This window comes from Salvelinus namaycush, chromosome 38, assembly GCF_016432855.1.
Source record: "Salvelinus namaycush isolate Seneca chromosome 38, SaNama_1.0, whole genome shotgun sequence".
NCBI lineage: Eukaryota > Metazoa > Chordata > Actinopteri > Salmoniformes > Salmonidae > Salvelinus > Salvelinus namaycush.
The window spans coordinates 12,793,209-12,813,307 of record NC_052344.1 but is presented as its reverse complement, the minus strand read 5'-3'; the positions used below and the strand labels follow the sequence as shown (position 1 = coordinate 12,813,307).

Here is a 20,099-nt window from a genome sequence, read left to right as displayed (position 1 = left end):
CCTACATTAGCTAAACGAGGACTGAAAAACAAGTTAGTGACCTGCACTAGCTAAACGAGGACTGAACAACAAGTTAGAGACCTGCACTAGCTAAACGAAGACTGAAAAACAAGTTAGAGACCTGCACTAGCTAAACGAGGACTGAAAAACAAGTTCGAGACCCACACTAGCTAACAAGGACTGAGGGACAAGTCAGAGACCTACACTAGCTAAACAAGGACTGGAAAACAAGTTAGAGACCTACACTAGCTAAACAAGGACTGAGGAACAAGTTAGAGACCTACACTAGCTAAACAAGGACTGAGGAACAAGTTAGAGACCTACACTAGCTAAACAAGGACTGAGGAACAAGTTAGATACCTACACTAGCTAAACAAGGACTGAGGGACAAGTTAGAGGCCTACACTAGCTAAACGAGGACTGAAAAACAAGTTAGAGACCTACACTAGCTAAACGAGGACTGAGGAACAAGTTAGAGACCTACACTAGCTAAACAAGGACTGGAATACAAGTTAGAGGCCTACACTAGCTAAACGAGGACTGAAAAACAAGTTAGAGACCTACACTAGCTAAACAAGGACTGGAATACAAGTTAGAGGCCTACACTAGCTAAACGAGGACTGGAAAACAAGTTAGAGACCTACACTAGCTAAACGAGGACTGAGGAACAAGTTAGAGACCTACACTAGCTAAACAAGGACTGAGGAACAAGTTAGAGACCTACACTAGCTAAACAAGGACTGAGGAACAAGTTAGATACCTACACTAGCTAAACAAGGACTGAGGGACAAGTTAGAGGCCTACACTAGCTAAACGAGGACTGAAAAACAAGTTAGAGACCTACACTAGCTAAACGAGGACTGAGGAACAAGTTAGAGACCTACACTAGCTAAACAAGGACTGGAATACAAGTTAGAGGCCTACACTAGCTAAACGAGGACTGAGGAACAAGTTAGAGACCTACACTAGCTAAACAAGGACTGGAATACAAGTTAGAGGCCTACACTAGCTAAACGAGGACTGGAAAACAAGTTAGAGACCTACACTAGCTAAACGAGGACTGAGGAACAAGTTAGAGACCTACACTAGCTAAACAAGGACCGAGGAACAAGTTAGAGACCTACACTAGCTAAACGAGGACTGAGGAACAAGTTAGAGACCTACACTAGCTAAACAAGGACCGAGGAACAAGTTAGAGACCTCCACTAGCTAAACAAGGACTGGAATACAAGTTAGAGACCTACACTAGCTAAACGAGGACTGAGGAACAAGTTAGAGACCTACACTAGCTAAACAAGGACTGGAATACAAGTTAGAGGCCTACACTAGCTAAACGAGGACTGGAAAACAAGTTAGAGACCTACACTAGCTAAACGAGGACTGAGGAACAAGTTAGAGACCTACACTAGCTAAACAAGGACCGAGGAACAAGTTAGAGACCTACACTAGCTAAACAAGGACTGAGGAACAAGTTAGAGACCTACACTAGCTAAACAAGGACCGAGGAACAAGTTAGAGACCTACACTAGCTAAACAAGGACCGAGGAACAAGTTAGAGACCTACACTAGCTAAACAAGGACCGAGGAACAAGTTAGAGACCTACACTAGCTAAACAAGGACTGAGGAACAAGTTAGAGACCTACACTAGCTAAACGAGGACTGGAAAACAAGTTAGAGACCTACACTAGCTAAACAAGGACTGAGGAACAAGTTAGAGACCTACACTAGCTAAACAAGGACTGAGGAACAAGTTAGAGACCTACACTAGCTAAACGAGGGAGTTGGCAGTTGGTTTTCTGTATAAAGTAATCTATCAATGCAAGATAATCGCTCCCCTAGTATCAGTAGATGCGAGAAAGGACACTAGCCTGATCCCAGATCTTTTTGTGTTGTCTTATCTGGTTTAGAGTCATGAGAACCAATCATTTGATGTACACTGTGTCAATCAATCCAGAAGCAGATTTCAGATCAGTGTTAGTGTGAGTAGAACCTAATGTGCTCGTTCATCAGCGGTAAAAAATGTCTCTGGTTCATTTTCTGTATCTCTTGAAGATTTCAGTGCATCTCGAACTGTAATATCGAGATTTCGGCTGCAAGGCCTTTCTCAAGACACAAATGAAAGGCGAACGTTCACTAGAAAAGTTGATCAGTTGGTTGGAGCACCTGCCTGAGGTTCTGATGAAGAGGCTGTCCTTGATGTTCTTCTCTGGAGACTGCAGATGTCCGGCGCTCAGATGACTCAACTGGTTGCTATAGTTACGCCTTGTTAATGAAGAGAAGGTGTGTACAGTATGTTCCAGGAGTAATGAATGCTGATGTCATCACTGTGTCCAAATCAGGCAGTTCTATCCAGGGAAGAGCTACGGTGGAATGGATAACTAAATGGTAATTATTATAACTCATCGTTGTCATCACCATTACCATCATCCTAATTTGTGCACTGAAGTAATGGAAATCAAATAAAATCCCAATAGATCAATAGTCTTGATTCTTCATCCATACTCAGACCTGAATAACCCCTTACTAACTAATAAAATGACCATACACCAGAGTGATATGGAGCACTCCCCATGGCTGTGTACCTTGAGGGCCCTGCTCTAGCAGTTTTCTCAAGTCCATGGGGTTAGTAATAGTGCTCAGGGAAACTGTTTCTGGCACCGGCTCTACTCAGGGAGGCCATGTTGGGGAGGTGGAGTAATTTCCTGAAAGGAGAGGTTTTCTCTGGGGTGAGCTCAGTAAGCTAATGCTGAGGTAACTGATTTCTCTAGGATTAGCTGTCCACTGAGTGTAATACCATTCTTAGAGGCTAGCCCTCTCTCTCTCTCGCTCGCTCGCTCCCCCCCCCCCCCCCCCCCTGCGTTGTGTTGTGGGATGGTCTCAGAGGGACTATTGTCCTCTCATGCCCCGTTCCTCTACAACGGTTCCTGACCCCCGACCCCCTCCTCTAATCAAATATGAGGAAATGCCAGTGAATTACAGCGTCCTTCATATCTGCTGCAGTCTGAACTGCTTGGACTGTCTGTTAGGCAGGGATAGGGGACCGAGGGAAAGAGGAGTGGGTTAGAGAGCAAGAGAGAGAGAGACTGTTTGCACAGTGCTTAGGGGACAGAAACCAGGATGAGTGGAATGAGAGGGGGAGGAAGAGATATTGAATGAAAAAAAGTGGTTGTTCTGTTTTGCTCTTTATTGTTGTATTATTTTGGTCAAGAAATGAAAAAATAAGATGAACTTTTTGAAAAGAACCTGTAAGTCTGCACGCACACACACACAGAACACAACGGGTCAGAGTCACATGTCCTGCAGGATAGTAGCTCCAGGGACGTGCCTGTAGTATCAACAGATTTCCTATTTGGGTTACCGGCCTGACACGCATGCACGCACACACACACACACACACACACACACACTGCTAAGAGACTCCCAATTAGTGGCCGGAGAAGGACTCTTTTTGTCTGTTCCCTTCCTGTGGCAGACACACAAGTTCCTCTGTGTCCTATCTCTCCACAGATAAAGAGAGAGCGAGGGAGGAGGGAGGAGAGAGGGAGAGAGAGGGAAAGAGAGGAAGTGTGTGTTTAAGACACCGTCTTGTTTGTGTTTGGACATGGAGCTCATTGCGTGAACCTACTCAACCTTCTCACCCCCTACACCAGGAAGTGAAGGTGGGATCAACTATTAACAGGTAACACAAACTGCCTTAGCACCTCTGAGTTGACTTGGTATGCAGATGGTGGTGTGGCGTCTCTGGTGCGCTGGCCTTTTACACACTTTCTGATTGAGTGGGAGTCTGGAGACGTGGGGACTGGGGGACTAAAGTGTCTGAGGTAGTAGAGAATGGCTCTTGCTTTGAGTTGAACGACTTTTACCTATTTATATAGAACAAATAGAACAAAATTGTGTTTGAGAGAGAGACAGGGAGACTGAAAGAGAGGGAGGAAATCCCTGCTTCAAACCCACTGTAGCATACTTCCTTCCCTTCCTCTGAACCAGCCCTTTTCTCTAACTCATTTTCCACCCTCCTTTCCTCGGGATTCAGTAAAACTGTTGTAGTTACTCTGAAGTAAGTTGGAGTGTATCCACTAGGCTTTCATCTTTTTCTCTCTCTTTCTCTGGTTCTCTCGGTTCATCGCTGCGTTGCTCCCGTCTGTTTTATTCTCTCCGTCGTAAGTTTGGAGTTCCTCCACTGCCTCTCTCCCTGAGATGGCTGGGTGGAAGGGAGAGAGGAAGAGGAGGAGGGAGAGGCTGGTGTGCTGGGGTGTTCTTTACACAGGCAGACGAGTAAACTTGAGGGATGAAGAGAAAAAGAGAGAGAGTAAAAAGCCAGAGTGGGATATTGGTTTGTAGATTTATGTAAAAAAGTCTGTTTCAGAGAGGGTGAGAGAGAGAGAGAGAAAGACAGAGAGAGAACGTGAAATAAGAACAGACGGAGTGGGAGAAAAGTGATGAAAGGGATATTGTGACAGGGAGGGATCATGATGTACATTAGGAAGTCAGAGAGGATAGAGAATGAGAAAAGAGAAAGATGGTTTGATGTGGAGGATAAAGACAGAGGCATTCCTGTCTTCTCCCTCTGGACCTCTGCATCCAGAGATGGGTTGCACAAAGAACCCAAGTTGTCTAATAAGCCCCAGAAGGGGCTTGATGATAGAGAAAGATTGCGTCCCAATTGGCACCCTGTTTCCTTTATAGTGCACTACTTTTGAACAGGGCACATGCATTAGGGCTCCGGTCAAAAGTAGAGCACTATATAGGGAATAGGATGTCATTTGGGACACAGTCTCTCTTGGGTTCTTCGTCTATCAGGAAATCCCAGTATAAAGGGTTTTGGCTGTAACTGATAAGGGGACTCAAGCATATTGACGTGAAACGTTAACCCATACCATACTATTACTGTTTGAAACCACGTGTGACTTCACCGGCTGGTACTTTACATGGGCTAGAGTAATGTGACTCAAATTCAATAGACCTGCTGGTCTTTTGTGTGTGTGTGTGTGTGTGTGTGTGTGTGTGTGTGTGTGTGTGTGTGTGTGTGTGTGTGTGTGTGTGTGTGTGTGTGTGTGTGTGTGTGTGTGTGTGTGTGTGTGTGTGTGTGTGTGTGTGTGTGTGTGTGTGTGTGTGTGTGTGCGTGCAACACGTGGGTGTGTGAGAAAAGGAGCACACAGACTGAAGTTTTATATTAGCTAGTGTAATAGGACATATTGAGTAGTGACCGTGTGTGTGTGTGTGTGTATACACGAGACAGATTATCTAGGGAGTGATCATTCAATCAAAGGCGATGATTCATCTTCTCTGCATGCGCTCAGTGCATGATTGATGACCCAGTGGTGTCTGGGTAATGTAGTAGAAGCAGCTAACAGGAAGATGAATGGCTGTCGGAGTGAGACAATGAGGCGGAGAGGAGGGGGGAGTCGATAGAGTTCAGGGGAAATTAACACACCAGGGGGGAGTCATGGACAACGCCACGCCCCCGTCGCCATGGCGGTACCACGGCAACCAAATATGGTGGGGTGACCCGGGCGATGTCGCAGTAATGATGATGGAGTGGTGCATTATGGGAAACACAGGCATCTATTGCCCATGCGTCTCTGTCTTTCCTGCGCCCTCTATTGCTCACTGTTGTGTTTTCATTTGGCGTGGGTGCACATATGCCATATAGACAGGGACATTTAGTTCCAAGGGTTTTTCTGTCAACCCGCTGGGTCTCAACCTTTTCATACTGTCACAGGAATAGAACAACATGAAACTGGTTGCACACAGGACATCAGACATTTTGGCTCAGTTGCAATGGAGTCATGGAGGGATGATCTCATGGTTTCTTCTATTTTGACTTGAAGGGAGCAACACGCAATTCTTCTCAGAAACCACTTGAGGCCGTCATGCTGTCTGGTGTTGCCCTATGTCATGTGACGGGCCGGAGGCCTCAGCGAGGGTGATGGTTATCTCCTCTCAGTAGTAGAGGGGGACCCTGGGATATGTGGTCTCCAGTCTTTCTACTATATCAACATCTGGTTACACAGGGTTATGAAGAAAGAGAGAAGAATAAAACATGCTGTCATAGTTTTGCCTATTAGCTTATTTTTTTGTTGCAAAATCGATGTAATTCTGTGTATTTCCTCTATCTGGTCATGCTTGTGCTTATTAAATAAATTGCAGTACAAGCAACTCCTTAGATTCAGCAGGGGGAGCAGGCCTGAACAGTGTTTGAATTGAACCGTGTCCTTGAGGTGGATGAGTTATGATGATGGGTTGTTTGTGTGATCTGATGGTACCAAGGGCAGTAAACAAACATTGTTGATCCAACGGTCAAGGTTGTACATTGAACATTGGCCGTGCTTGTCAATGTACATACACACAAATATTCTGTCGTTTCCACACGTGAAACTACCCACGACATTCTCACCGTGTTCCTCCCTCTCTCACGCTCTCTCTCTTTCTCTCCCTCCCTCTCCATATCAGGACTCGAAGCGTTCGGCGGAGATCGTACCATCGCCCTCCCTTGACGTGTTCTTACCGGAGGATGAGGACAATCCGTATGAGTCCGTCACCACCGCCGTGACCCGCAAACCTTGCTCGCTGGACATCGGCCTACTCAACGCCTGCCCCCTCAACGGTAAGGGCACACCCAAACCACCTGTTCAACAACCTCTGTATACTACATTCACCTCCGTCACCGTTGTCAGTACCGGCACTACTGTAGATTTTGAATATATGCTACCGGTCACAAGTTTTAGAACACCTACTTATTCAAGGGTTCTTCTTTATTTTTACTATTTTCTAAATTGTAGAATAATAGTGAAGACATCAAAACTATGAAATAACACATGGAATTATACAGTCAACGAAAAAGTGTTAAACAAATCAAGATATATTTTAGATTCTTCAAATAGCCACCCTTTGCCTTGATGACAGCTTTGCACACTCTTGGCATTTTCTCAACCAGCTTCATGAGGTAGTCACCTGGAATGCATTTCAATTAACAGGTGTGCCTTGTTCATTTGTGGAATTTCTTTCTGTCTTAATGCGTTTGAGCCAGTCAGTTGTTTTGAAAAGGTAGGGTGGGTATACAGAAGATAGCCCTGTTTGGTAAAAGACCTTGTCCATATTATTGCAAGAACAGCTCAAATAAGCAAAGCGACACGACAGTCCATCATTACTTTAAGACATGAAGGTCAGTCAATACGGAAAATGTCAAGAACTTTGAAAGTTTCTTTAAGTGCAGTCTCAAAAACCATCAGGCACTATGATGAACCTGGCTCTCATGAGGATCGCCACAGGAAAGGAAGACCCAGAGTTACCTCCGCTGCAGAGGATTAGTTCATTAGAGTTAACAGCCTCAGAAATTGCAGCCCAAATAAATGCTTCATAGAGTTCCATATGTGTTATTTCATATTTTTGATGTCTTCACTATTATTCTACAATGTAGAAAATAGTAGAAATAAAGAAAAACCCTGGAATGAGTGGGTGTGTCCAAACTTTTAACTGGTACTGTATATAATGAAGTAATTACAGGAACAACGATGGTCAGCTCCGTAACTACAGTCACCTCCGTTACCATCGGCCACACCGTCACAGTCATAGATGTTGAAAATGTAGAATGAAGTAAAAACAGGACAGTGGTGAGTCACTACCGTCACCGCTGTCTGCACCCTCACAGCTATTGGATGTGAATAAAAGAGATCTGGACTCACTGATGTTTCATACTGTAGGATATCTGGAGATTAAGATAGCCCAAACTGTCACGCAGTCACCACTCAGCAGCAGGTCCATATACCTAGTCCACATACTCGTTGTCATTGATACCATATCCGCTCTGTCAGTGTGTGATCCGATTTTTGATGAGGGCATAGAACTCCTTTCAGTTCTAAGCCGTCACTGCCGAAGCCGTCGCAGCACAGTGCCCAGGGTTCCCATTTCACTCTCTACCAATACCATGGTGGGCTACACCACGGGTTGTCCTGGTAACTGTGCCTCTACCACACTCCCAGTAAAAAGGTGGTGAGTCATCGGTGGGTTGTCATGGTAACTGTGGTTGAATTAGTCGTGGTGAGAGTTAGGTTTGTTTTTTGGTTGGATTTTGCTGTGTAATGGGTGAAGGAAACTTACATGTAGTTGTATACATCTCTGGTGTGTGTGGAGCTTCTTCGTGTCAGTCTACAAGGACAGTCACTCTGAGTCACTCCTTCATACACACACAGACTTCAGAGGTGAGATTTCTCCGGGGGTCAGCTCAGGATAAGTGCTAACTAAACTAATCAGAGGAGGGCTGGGGGGAATCAGGGATTCCTGCATTTAGCCCAATCACTCAGATCTGTAATGAGACATGACTGTGAGCCACTCACACGCTCTCTTTTCTGGAGAGAGAAAAGAAACGAGACAGAGAGGGAGAGTGTGAGAGAGACATGGAGAGAAAGCGAGAGATAGAGAGAAGGAGCGACCGAAAGCGTGCGAGAGAGACATGGAACAAGGAGAAGAGCCCAGTCTGGGGCTGAACATTTCCCCGGTATTTTACAAATGTTCCATCCCAAGAATAAATCACTTTTCTCCCGGATAACCCTGTTTTTCCTGACAAAATTGAAAGCGTATAAAGCACATCAATATGTCTGGAATTGATTAGAGCTTTGATCAGCATGGAAATTCAAGCCTGATGCTACCTGAGCCTGATAAGCCATACGTTAAAGCCATTTTATGAGCCATACATTAAAGCCATTTTATGAGCCATACATTAAAGACATTTTATGAGCCCTACATTAAATACATTTTATGAGCCCTACATTAAAGACATTTTATGAACCCAAGCACCAAAAAACCCAAATGATTGTGCCGTTATCCAAGACATAGCCTATGATATACAGTATAGGCTACCGCACATTACGCACGACAGAAGAACAAAGCCCATAGTTGTAGCTAGCTACAGTGCATTCGGAAAGTACTCAGACCCTTGACTTTTTCCACATTTTGTTACGTTACAACCTTATTCTAAAATGTATTACATTGAAAACAGGTTTACAATTGAAAACAGGTTTTTAGAAATGTTTGCAAATGTTTGAAACATAAACAGATACCTTATTTACATAAGTATTCAGACCCTTTGCTATGAGACCCGAAATTGAGAACAGGTGCATCCTGTTTCCATTGATCATCCTTGAGATGTTTCTACAACTTGATTGGAGTCCACCTGTGGTAAATTCAATTGATTGGACATGATTTGGAAAGGCACACACCTATCTATATAAAGTCCCACAGTTGACAGTGCATGTCAGAGCATAAAAACCAAGCTATGAGGTCGAAGGAATTGTCCGTAGAGCTCAGAGAACGGATTGTGTCGAGGCACAGGTCTGGGGAAGGGTACCAAAAGATTTCTGCAGCATTGAAGGTCCCCAAGAACACAGTGGCCTCCATCATTCTTAAATGGAAGAAGTTTGAACCACCAATAATCTTCCTAGAGCTGGCCTCCCGGCCAAACTAACCAATCAGTGGAGAAGCGCCTTGCTCAGGGAGGTGACCAAGAACCCGATGGTCACTCTGACAGAGCTCCAGAGATCCTCTGTGGAGATGGTTGTCCTTCTGGAAGGTTCTCCCTTCTCTGCAGCTCTCCACCAATCATGCCTTTTTGGTAGAGTGGCCAGACCGAAGCCACTCCTCAGTAAAAGGCACATGCCAGCCCACTTGGAGTTTGCCAAAAGGCACCTAAAGACTCTCAGACCATGAGAAATTCTCTGGTCTGATGAAACCAAGATTGAACTCTATTCCACATTGTGTTACAGCCTGAATTTAAAATGTGTTAAAAATATGCTAGACACACAATACCCCACAAAGTGAAAACATGTTTTGAAATGTAAAACATGCTTTGCAAATGTATTGAAAATGTAATACAGAAATATACATAAGTATTCACACCCCTGAGTCAATACTTTGTAGAAGCGATTTTATTTTTTATTTAACTAGGCAAGTCAGTTAAGAACAAATTCTTATTTACAATGACGGCCTACCCCGTCCAAACCCAAACCCAACACTGGGCCAATTGTGCGCCACCCTATGGGACGCCCAATCACGGCCGGATGTGATGCAGTCTGGATTTGAACCAGGTACTGCAGTGATGCCTCTTGCACTGTGATGCAGTGTCTTAGACCACTGCGCCACTCGGGAGCCCGATTACAGCTGTAAGTCTATAAGAGCTTTCCACACCTGGATTTTGCAATATTTGCCTATTATTCTTTTAAAAATTCTTCAAGCTCTGTCAAATTGGTTGTTGATCATTGCTAGACAACCATTTTTAGATCTTGCCGTAGATTTTCTAGTAGATCCTTGAACAGGATTATCTATTTTTGATGCAATTTGAATGTAATTGATGGAGAGAGAGAGAGTGCTCACATGCACTCTGATTTAAAGCAATGATATTCGAGTGATAGGCTGTTTAAAACTAAATAATTATCTTTACAAATTAAAAAATAAGGTGACCCCCGAAAGCCAGATGGAGATGTGTAAATTAGACATGCATTCAGTCTTTATATTACTGTAGCATAGACTATGTTGCAGGAAATGTAGGCCTATCTGTCACAAGAAAAAGAGTTACCATGATGAGATGAAACATGCATTGTAAACTGCGCTCCGTACTGAGATGCGCTGTCTGTCCCCACCCTGAGCGTTGATGATTGATCATGCAGATAGCAGAGAGAAGGCTGCAGAGAAGACAGATTTAGACATTGCATATCATTTAATAGTTCCATTTCATGTCATGCTGTTCATAGAAATATTGTATTATAATATACCGGTTTCTCACAGTTATTCATCCTGGGAAAAGGGAGTGGAGTTTGGGCAGGAAATCTCAGTAAATCTCTGTAACCCGGTTCCCAGTATTCAACCCTAGCCCAGTCACATGCTGTCCTATGATGTAGAGTTAGTTGGCAGCGCAACAAGCAGCAGCAGCTTTCAAGGAAAGATACCTGTCCTATAATGTAGAGTTAGCTGGCAGCGCAATAAGCAGCAGCAGCTTTAAAGGAAAGATACCTGTCCTATGATGTAGAGTTAGTTGGCAGCAGCAGCTTTAAAGGAAAGATACCTGTCCTATGATGTAGAGTTAGCTGGCAGCGCAATAAGCAGCAGCAGCTTTAAAGGAAAGATACCTGTCCTATGATGTAGAGTTAGTTGGCAGCAGCAGCTTTAAAGGAAAGATACCTGTCCTATGATGTAGAGTTAGTTGGCAGCGCAACAAGCAGCAGCAGCTTTAAAGGAAAGATACCTGTCCTATGCTGTAGAGTTAGTTGGCAGCAGCAGCTTTAAAGGAAAGATACCTGTCCTATGCTGTAGAGTTAGTTGGCAGCGCAACAAGCAGCAGCAGCTTTAAAGGAAAGATACCTGTCCTATGCTGTAGAGTTAGTTGGCAGCAGCAGCTTTAAAGGAAAGATACCTGTCCTATGATGTAGAGTTAGAGCGCGGGCAGCAGCTTTAAAGGAAAGATACCTGTCCTATGCTGTAGAGTTAGAGCGCGGGCAGCAGCTTTAAAGGAAAGATACCTGTCCTATGATGTAGAGTTAGCTGGCAGCAGAAGCTTTAAAGGAAAGATACCTGCCCTATGATGTAGAGTTAGTTGGCAGCGCAACAAGCAGCAGCAGCTTTAAAGGAAAGATACCTGTCCTATGCTGTAGAGTTAGTTGGCAGCAGCAGCTTTAAAGGAAAGATACCTGTCCTATGATGTAGAGTTAGTTGGCAGCAGCAGCTTTAAAGGAAAGATACCTGTCCTATGCTGTAGAGTTAGTTGGCAGCAGCAGCTTTAAAGGAAAGATACCTGTCCTATGATGTAGAGTTAGTTGGCAGCGCAACAAGCAGCAGCAGCAGCTTTAAAGGAAAGATACCTGTCCTATGCTGTAGAGTTAGTTGGCATCAGCAGCTTTAAAGGAAAGATACCTGTCCTATGATGTAGAGTTAGTTGGCAGCAGCAGCTTTAAAGGAAAGATACCTGTCCTATAATGTAGAGTTAGCTGGCAGCGCAACAAGCAGCAGCAGCTTTAAAGGAAAGATACCTGTCCTATGCTGTAGAGTTAGTTGGCAGCAGCAGATTTAAAGGAAAGATACCTGTCCTATGCTGTAGAGTTAGTTGGCAGCAGCAGCTTTAAAGGAAAGATACCTGTCCTATGCTGTAGAGTTAGTTGGCAGCAGCAGCTTTAAAGGAAAGATACCTGTCCTATGCTGTAGAGTTAGTTGGCAGCGCAACAAGCAGCAGCAGATTTAAAGGAAAGATACCTGTCCTATGATGTAGAGTTAGTTGGAAGCAGCAGCTTTAAAGGAAAGATACCTGTCCTATGATGTAGAGTTAGTTGGCAGCAGCAGCTTTAAAGGAAAGATACCTGTCCTATGCTGTAGAGTTAGTTGGCAGCGCAACAAGCAGCAGCAGATTTAAAGGAAAGATACCTGTCCTATGCTGTAGAGTTAGTTGGCAGCAGCAGCTTTAAAGGAAAGATACCTGTCCTATGATGTAGAGTTAGCTGGCAGCAGCAGCTTTAAAGGAAAGATACCTCTCCTATGCTGTAGAGTTAGTTGGCAGCGCAACAAGCAGCAGCAGATTTAAAGGAAAGATACCTGTCCTATGCTGTAGAGTTAGTTGACAGCAGCAGCTTTAAAGGAAAGATACCTGTCCTATGCTGTAGAGTTAGTTGGCAGCAGCAGCTTTAAAGGAAAGATACCTGTCCTATGATGTAGAGTTAGCTGGCAGCAGAAGCTTTAAAGGAAAGATACCTGTCCTATGATGTAGAGTTAGTTGGCAGCAGCAGATTTAAAGGAAAGATACTTGTCCTATGATGTAGAGTTAGTTGGCAGCAGCAGCTTTAAAGGAAAGATACCTGTCCTATGCTGTAGAGTTAGTTGGCAGCAGCAGCTTTAAAGGAAAGATACCTGTCCTATGATGTAGAGTTAGCTGGCAGCAGAAGCTTTAAAGGAAAGATACCTGTCCTATGATGTAGAGTTAGTTGGCAGCGCAACAAGCAGCAGCAGCTTTAAAGGAAAGATACCTGTCCTATGATGTAGAGTTAGTTGGCAGCAGCAGCTTTAAAGGAAAGATACCTGTCCTATGATGTAGAGTTAGTTGGCAGCAGCAGCTTTAAAGGAAAGATACCTGTCCTATGATGTAGAGTTAGTTGGCAGCAGCAGCTTTAAAGGAAAGATACCTGTCCTATGATGTAGAGTTAGTTGGCAGCAGCAGCTTTAAAGGAAAGATACCTGTCCTATGATGTAGAGTTAGTTGGCAGCAGCAGCTTTAAAGGAAAGATACCTGTCCTATGATGTAGAGTTAGTTGGCAGCGCAACAAGCAGCAGCAGCTTTAAAGGAAAGATACCTGTCCTATGATGTAGAGTTAGTTGGCAGCAGCAGCTTTAAAGGAAAGATACCTGTCCTATGCTGTAGAGTTAGTTGGCAGCGCAACAAGCAGCAGCAGCTTTAAAGAAAAGATACCTGTCCTATGATGTAGAGTTAGTTGGCAGCAGCAGCTTTAAAGGAAAGATACCTGTCCTATGATGTAGAGTTAGTTGGCAGCAGCAGCTTTAAAGGAAAGATACCTGTCCTATGCTGTAGAGTTAGTTGGCAGCAGCAGCTTTAAAGGAAAGATACCTGTCCTATGATGTAGAGTTAGCTGGCAGCGCAACAGGCAGCAGCAGCTTTAAAGGAAAGATACCTGTCCTATGCTGTAGAGTTAGTTGGCAGCAGCAGCTTTAAAGGAAAGATACCTGTCCTATGCTGTAGAGTTAGTTGGCAGCAGCAGCTTTAAAGGAAAGGCACCTGTCCTATGATGTAGACTTAGCTGGCAGCAGCAGCTTTAAAGGAAAGATACTTGTCCTATGATGTAGAGTTATTTGGCAGCAGCAGCTTTAAAGGAAAGATACCTGTCCTATGCTGTAGAGTTAGCTGGCAGAAGCTGCAGCAGCTCTAAGGAGGCTCTAAACCTCTGTGGTCTTAATGAACAGAGAAGACTTTTTACATCTCAAATCTACCTCCTTACTGCCTGTTACTGCAGACCTACCTGGCTGGGGTATAGGGACTTAGGGACGACTTAGGGAGGACATAGGAACTATTAACTTGTCCTCAGAGATGATGACTAAGTCAGTAGCATCCACCAAAAATAACCCTTCTGTCTCACAGTATGCATTATGTCTTAGCCTTGCAGTTTCCCCTGTCAGTGTATCTACTTAAATGTACTCTTCAATCTCTCTTTCCCTCTTTCTCTCTCTCTCTCTCTCTCTTTCTCTCCCTCTCTCTCCTTCACAATGTAAGATCACCTCAAACGGCTCGTTCACAGCCACTGTGTCTCTGTGTGTGCTGCAGAAACACATAGGCTACACATACTGCATAATTAAACCTCTTCAGCACGACAGGAAACGTCAATGGGGGGAAGACACAGCACAGTAGCAATCTGTCCCCATGCAGTTACATTTAGCAAACAGCTAGAATAGTAAGGGACTCTTATATACTGTATAATCTAACAGCGTATAAAGAAGCCCACAGACAGGGATATTATGGGTCTTTTGAAAGCAGGGTGTCTTAATATAGTGACGATGAGGCTTAGAGGCCTGCAATCACGTACAGCGCAGGAGACAGACAGCTAGCTATCACCGCTAAGTGGTTAGCGGTAATGGCTATCGACTCCAAGGGTAAACACATGGGCTACTGCAGCCACACACATACACACACTCACCAAATATATAGGCGTACACACACACACACACACACACACACACACACACACACACACACACACACACACACACACACACACACACACACACACACACACACACACACACACACACACACACACACACACACACACAAACACAAACTTTCATTTTCAATTGACCCTCCCACAGCATCTACTCCTCCCTTCCTCCGATCCAATGCTTCCACTCTTCTCTTCTTTATCCTCCTTCCCTTCTTTCCCTGAGGCTAAAGCCAAGATGTCGTTCTGTTCCAGTCCATTCCCCCTGTGATGAAGCTCTGGAGGTGACATTTGGGTAATTGTGCTAACCAACGACAACACGAAATAACACGAAATCAGAAGCACAACTAACTCTCCAGGCTCTGCCATTAGAACAGTCATGCCCCATTGAGTATGGGCAAGGGGGGCAAGGAGGGGTGGGGTGTGGGAGGAATTGTGAGGCATACACACACACACACACACACACACACACACACACACACACACACACACACACACACACACACACACACACACACATTACACACACACACACTTTCACTCCTCCCTCCCGCGCTCTGAGATTTTTCCCACCACTTGTTGGCAGCCATTTTGTTTGAATCATTAATGAGGAGTGGTGAACTGCTCATGAATATTCACATGTAATCGACCAACCACCTGTGTTAATGCATACAGTCAACACCATATCTCTCTAGAGTCAGAGGCTGGGGTTGTGGAATACCACCAAGATGGATATTCTTATCAGTATGGCAAGGCTGAACACAGTCAAATGATCATGAGACCAAACGGTAGGAGACAGATGGTACAATATGCTTTTCATATCAAGAGGGCAGACTAGGTTTGAACACAGCCTATACAATATTACTATGCTAATAACTATGCTTCTACTGAGCAAAAAATATCAACTCAACCTTGAAGTACCTAAGGTATTGTAACGACCCTGGGTTTATAAGCGCGGAAATCGACTTTGCCGCTTGAGCATGCTTTTGCGGCACAGTCGATAGCGCGCCGGACCTCGGGCTAGGAGGTCGAGGGTTCGAGACCTGCTCCCTGCCTGTTTCATTACACTGGTGTCGGAAGTGATCGGACCTCGCATCCACGACAGTGCGTGTGCTTGGCCGGTGAGCGCGTTCCTGTAAGACGTAAAGTCGCAAGCTAGCGCGAGGACGCGCTCTTTGAAAGGAGGGAGTAGTGTAACGACCCTGGGTTTATAAGCTCGGAAATCGACTCTGCCGCTTGAGCATGCTTTTGCGGCACAGTCGATAGCGCGCCGGACCTCGGGCTAGAAGGTCGAGGGTTCGAGACCCGCTCCCTCCTGTTTCATTACAGTATACTTGGATCGGAGTTGAAGGATTTATGACAGTCAGCTGTTTGATCATAAGTTGAAGCAGTTGTTGTTAATTAGTGCAAGGCTGGAACAAAACCATACACACCCTGTGGGTCTCCAGCAATTGTTCAATTTTTTTTTTTTTTTTACATCAAAATTGTTGGAATAAAGTCTGCAAACTTTTAGCTCAAGGCTTATTCCTTCAGCGGCAGATCCTGGCTTGAAACTTTGTTTTTGTTTACTAGGTGACTCACAAGAAAACTTCCAAATCCGTCTGAGAACCACTAATCTGTGATATGAAAAAGGCCAAGATAATAGCACATCTCTGAAATGGTTTTAGATTGCTCTGGTGTGCTATCTTGCCCTAGTGATACCGCATCTCTGAAATGGTTTTAGATTGCTATGGTGCGATATCTTGCCCTAGTGATACCGCATCTCTGAAATGGTTTTAGATTGCTATGGTGCGGTATCTCTAGGGCAAGATAGCACATCTCTGAAATGGTTTTAGATTGCTATGGTGCGGTATCTCTAGGGCAAGATAGCACATCTCTGAAATGGTTTTAGATTGCTATGGTGCGGTATCACTAGGGCAAGATAGCACATCTCTGAACTGGTTTTAGATTGCTATGGTGCGGTATCACTAGGGCAAGATAGCACATCTCTGAAATGGTTTTAGATTGCTATGGTGCGGTATCACTAGGGCAAGATAGCACATCTCTGAAATGGTTTTAGATTGCTATGGTGCGGTATCACTAGGGCAAGATAGCACATCTCTGAAATGGTTTTAGATTGCTATGGTGCGGTATCACTAGGGCAAGATAGCACATCTCTGAAATGGTTTTAGATTGCTCTGATAGTGCCATCGAGCTGAAAGTTGTGAAAGTTCTGGGCCTTTTGATCCACAGACAGCTGAACATCAAATGACTAGAATCACCCCCTCCAAATTATGGGCTGTTAGAATTGCACATGATTTCATGTTCCTAAACACTTTTTCAGATCTGAGAAGTTTCATAGGTTAAAGTTCAAGTGTGGACACACCGATAAAGACAGAGAAAAGAGAGTGTGTGTGTGTGTTAGCGTTTTTTCAGGTGCCCAGTTGTGGTGCAAGCTTTTGTTTTGCTGTGTCATGTCAAGCTGTGTTAGGATAGTTCCAGAGAGAGGGGGTTTCGCTCTCTGGAAGTCCAGTTTGGATGCTCTTTCCCTGGGTGTGAAGTATCTGGGCTCCCCCTCTCCTCCTGTTCGGTTGGAGGTTCTCAAGCCTATTCTCTCGTGTGTGTGTGTGTGTGTGTGTGTGTGTGTGTGTGTGTGTGTGTGTGTGTGTGTGTGTGTGTGTGTGTGTGTGTGTGTGTGTGTGTGTGTGTGTGTGTGTGTGTGTGTGTGTGTGTGTGTACTATAGCATGTTGTTTTGTTGCACATTCGACACTGAAGGACAATCCTGTATGAGATGTAGCGTTGAGAGGCAGACCTGTAATTGGTGCATTCTGCGACACGTTAGTGGGAGCTTAACTGTAATTGGTTAATGGGGTATGGCATTGGGAGCATGTGAGCTGTACACACACGCATTAACCCAAACACGCGCATAAACCCAAACAAACACACACATACTGTACATACACACACACACCCTATATAGCCCCAGGATAATATCCCACCAGTACATACTGTACATACACACACACACCCTATATAGCCCCAGGATAATATCCCACCAGTACATACTGTACATACACACACACACCCTATATAGCCCCAGGATAATATCCCACCAGTACATACTGTACATACACACACACACCCTATATAGCCCCAGGATAATATCCCACCAGTACATACTGTACATACACACACACACCCTATATAGCCCCAGGATAATATCCCACCAGTACATACTGTACATACACACACACACCCTATATAGCCCCAGGATAATATCCCACCAGTACATACTGTACAGCAGGGATCATCAACTACATTCAGCCGCGGGCATATTCTTTCTTGAGTGGATGGTCGAGGGGCCGGAACATAATTATAAATCATTTGTAGACTGCAAATTGACTGCAAGAAGGCCAAACAGATATAATATTTGACGAAAACATAATCATTTCAAAAATTGATTATATTTGTATACTATCACATATATCTCCCTATAATGCGTGGGAATACTTTGTAACAGATTTCCTAAATTAAAATCACTATGAGCTGATTTGCTGGTCTTTTTAAAGTCTTTTATGTCTAACAAGTTACATTTTGGGGGCAAATAAAATCACCCGCGGGCCAAATTCGGGAACCCTGCTGTACTGCATGCCTGCAGTAACTAGCTGTACAGCTGGTCTGGCGTATGAATACCGACTGGTCTGTCTGTGCTGCTAACACACAGACTGTCTTTGTAACACACACACACACCCTCTAATCAATCATCAGTGCTGACAGGCTTATTTACTCTACAGGAAAATACCATATCTGTCTATATTTATACCTCTGATCGCCATTCTCTCTCTCTCTCTCTCTTTCTTTCTATTTCTCTATCTATCTCTGTCTCGCTGTCTCTCTCTGTCTCGCTGTCTCTCTCGGTCTCCCCCTTTCTGTCTCTCTACCTATCTTCTCTCTCATACAAACACTTTCTTCCTCCCTCCCTCTCGTTCCTCTCTCTGCTGTATCTCTCTATCTTATATAGCCCGCTCTTTCTCTACATCTCGCTACATCTCCCATCAACTACCTCCCTCCCTCAGACTGTCTTTGTGACACCCACACACACACACCCACGTCAAGCATCAGTGCTGACAGGCTTATTTACTCTACAAGAAAATAGAAAATACTATATCTGTTTATATTTAACCCTCTGATCACCCCCCCCCCCCCTCTCTCTCTGTCTGTCGCTCTCTGTCTCTCTCCCTCTGTCTCTCTACCTATCTTCTCATACAAACACTTTCTTCCTCCCAGATAGGTTTGGTATAATGTATGTACGAGGGGTATTCAACACTTGCCATACGAGGTCCAGAACCTACTGGTTTTCTGTTCTATCTGATACATTAATTGCACCTACCTGGTGTCCCTGTTCTCCATCAGTCCCTGATTGGAGGGGGATCAACAGAAAAACGCAGTGGAACTGGCTTCGATGTCCAGATGTGACTTTTTCTATACCGTCAATACTATTGAAACAATTTCTCATAATTGGTTTATAAATTTCAATATAAACTCAGCAAAAAAATAAACGCCCCTTTTTCAGATCCCTGTCTTACAAAGATAATTCGTAAAAATCCAAATAACCATGAGGAGGAGATGCACTGCAGTACTTAATGCAGCTGGTGGCCACACCAGATACTTTTAATTTTTTTATTTTTTTACTTTTGATTTTGACCCCATCTTTGTTCAGGGACACATTATTCAATTTCTGTTAGTTACATGTCTGTGGAACTTGTTCAGTTTATGTCTCAGTTGTTGAATCTTGTTATGTTCATACAAATACTTACACATGGTAAGTTTGCTGAAAATAAACGCAGTTGACAGTGAGAGGACGTTTCTTTTTTTGCTGAGTTTATATTTTAGTAATAAGCATTTCACTACACCCGCAATAACATCTGCTAAATATATGTATGCGACCAATACAATTTGATTTGATGTTATATATTTGTTGTTACTTTTTAAGTAAATGCCTGCAGTCAACTTGTGCAAAAAAAACCTACAGGACTGTAGCTCTCCAGGAACAGGGTTGGAGTTAAAACCTACAGGACTGTAGCTCCCCAGGAACAGGGTTGGAGTTAAAACCTACAGGACTGTAGCTCTCCAGGAACAGGGTTGGAGTTAAAACCTACAGGACTGTAGCTCTCCAGGAACAGGGTTGGAGTTAAAACCTACAGGACTGTAGCTCTCCAGGAACAGGGTTGGAGTTAAAACCTACAGGACTGTAGCTCTCCAGGAACAGGGTTGGAGTTAAAACCTACAGGACGGTATCTCTCCAGGAACAGGGTTGGAGTTAAAACCTACAGGACTGTAGCTCTCCAAGAACAGGGTTGGAGTTAAAACCTACAGGACTGTAGATCTCCAGGAACAGGGTTGGAGTTAAAACCTACAG

The 20,099-nt window shown here is 44.2% G+C and overlaps 1 protein-coding gene across 1 annotated transcript in view; it reads left to right on the top strand.

Moving 5' to 3' along the window:
• The window catches only part of LOC120031839 (ankyrin repeat and sterile alpha motif domain-containing protein 1B-like), a 231,310-nt gene that overhangs the window by 49,288 nt on the left and 161,923 nt on the right, over positions 1–20,099 (top strand). Inside the window, exon 7 of the mRNA XM_038977659.1 lies at positions 6,455–6,608. Coding sequence (XP_038833587.1) covers positions 6,455–6,608 — 154 coding nt within the window. The remainder of the gene's footprint in view (positions 1–6,454; positions 6,609–20,099) is intronic.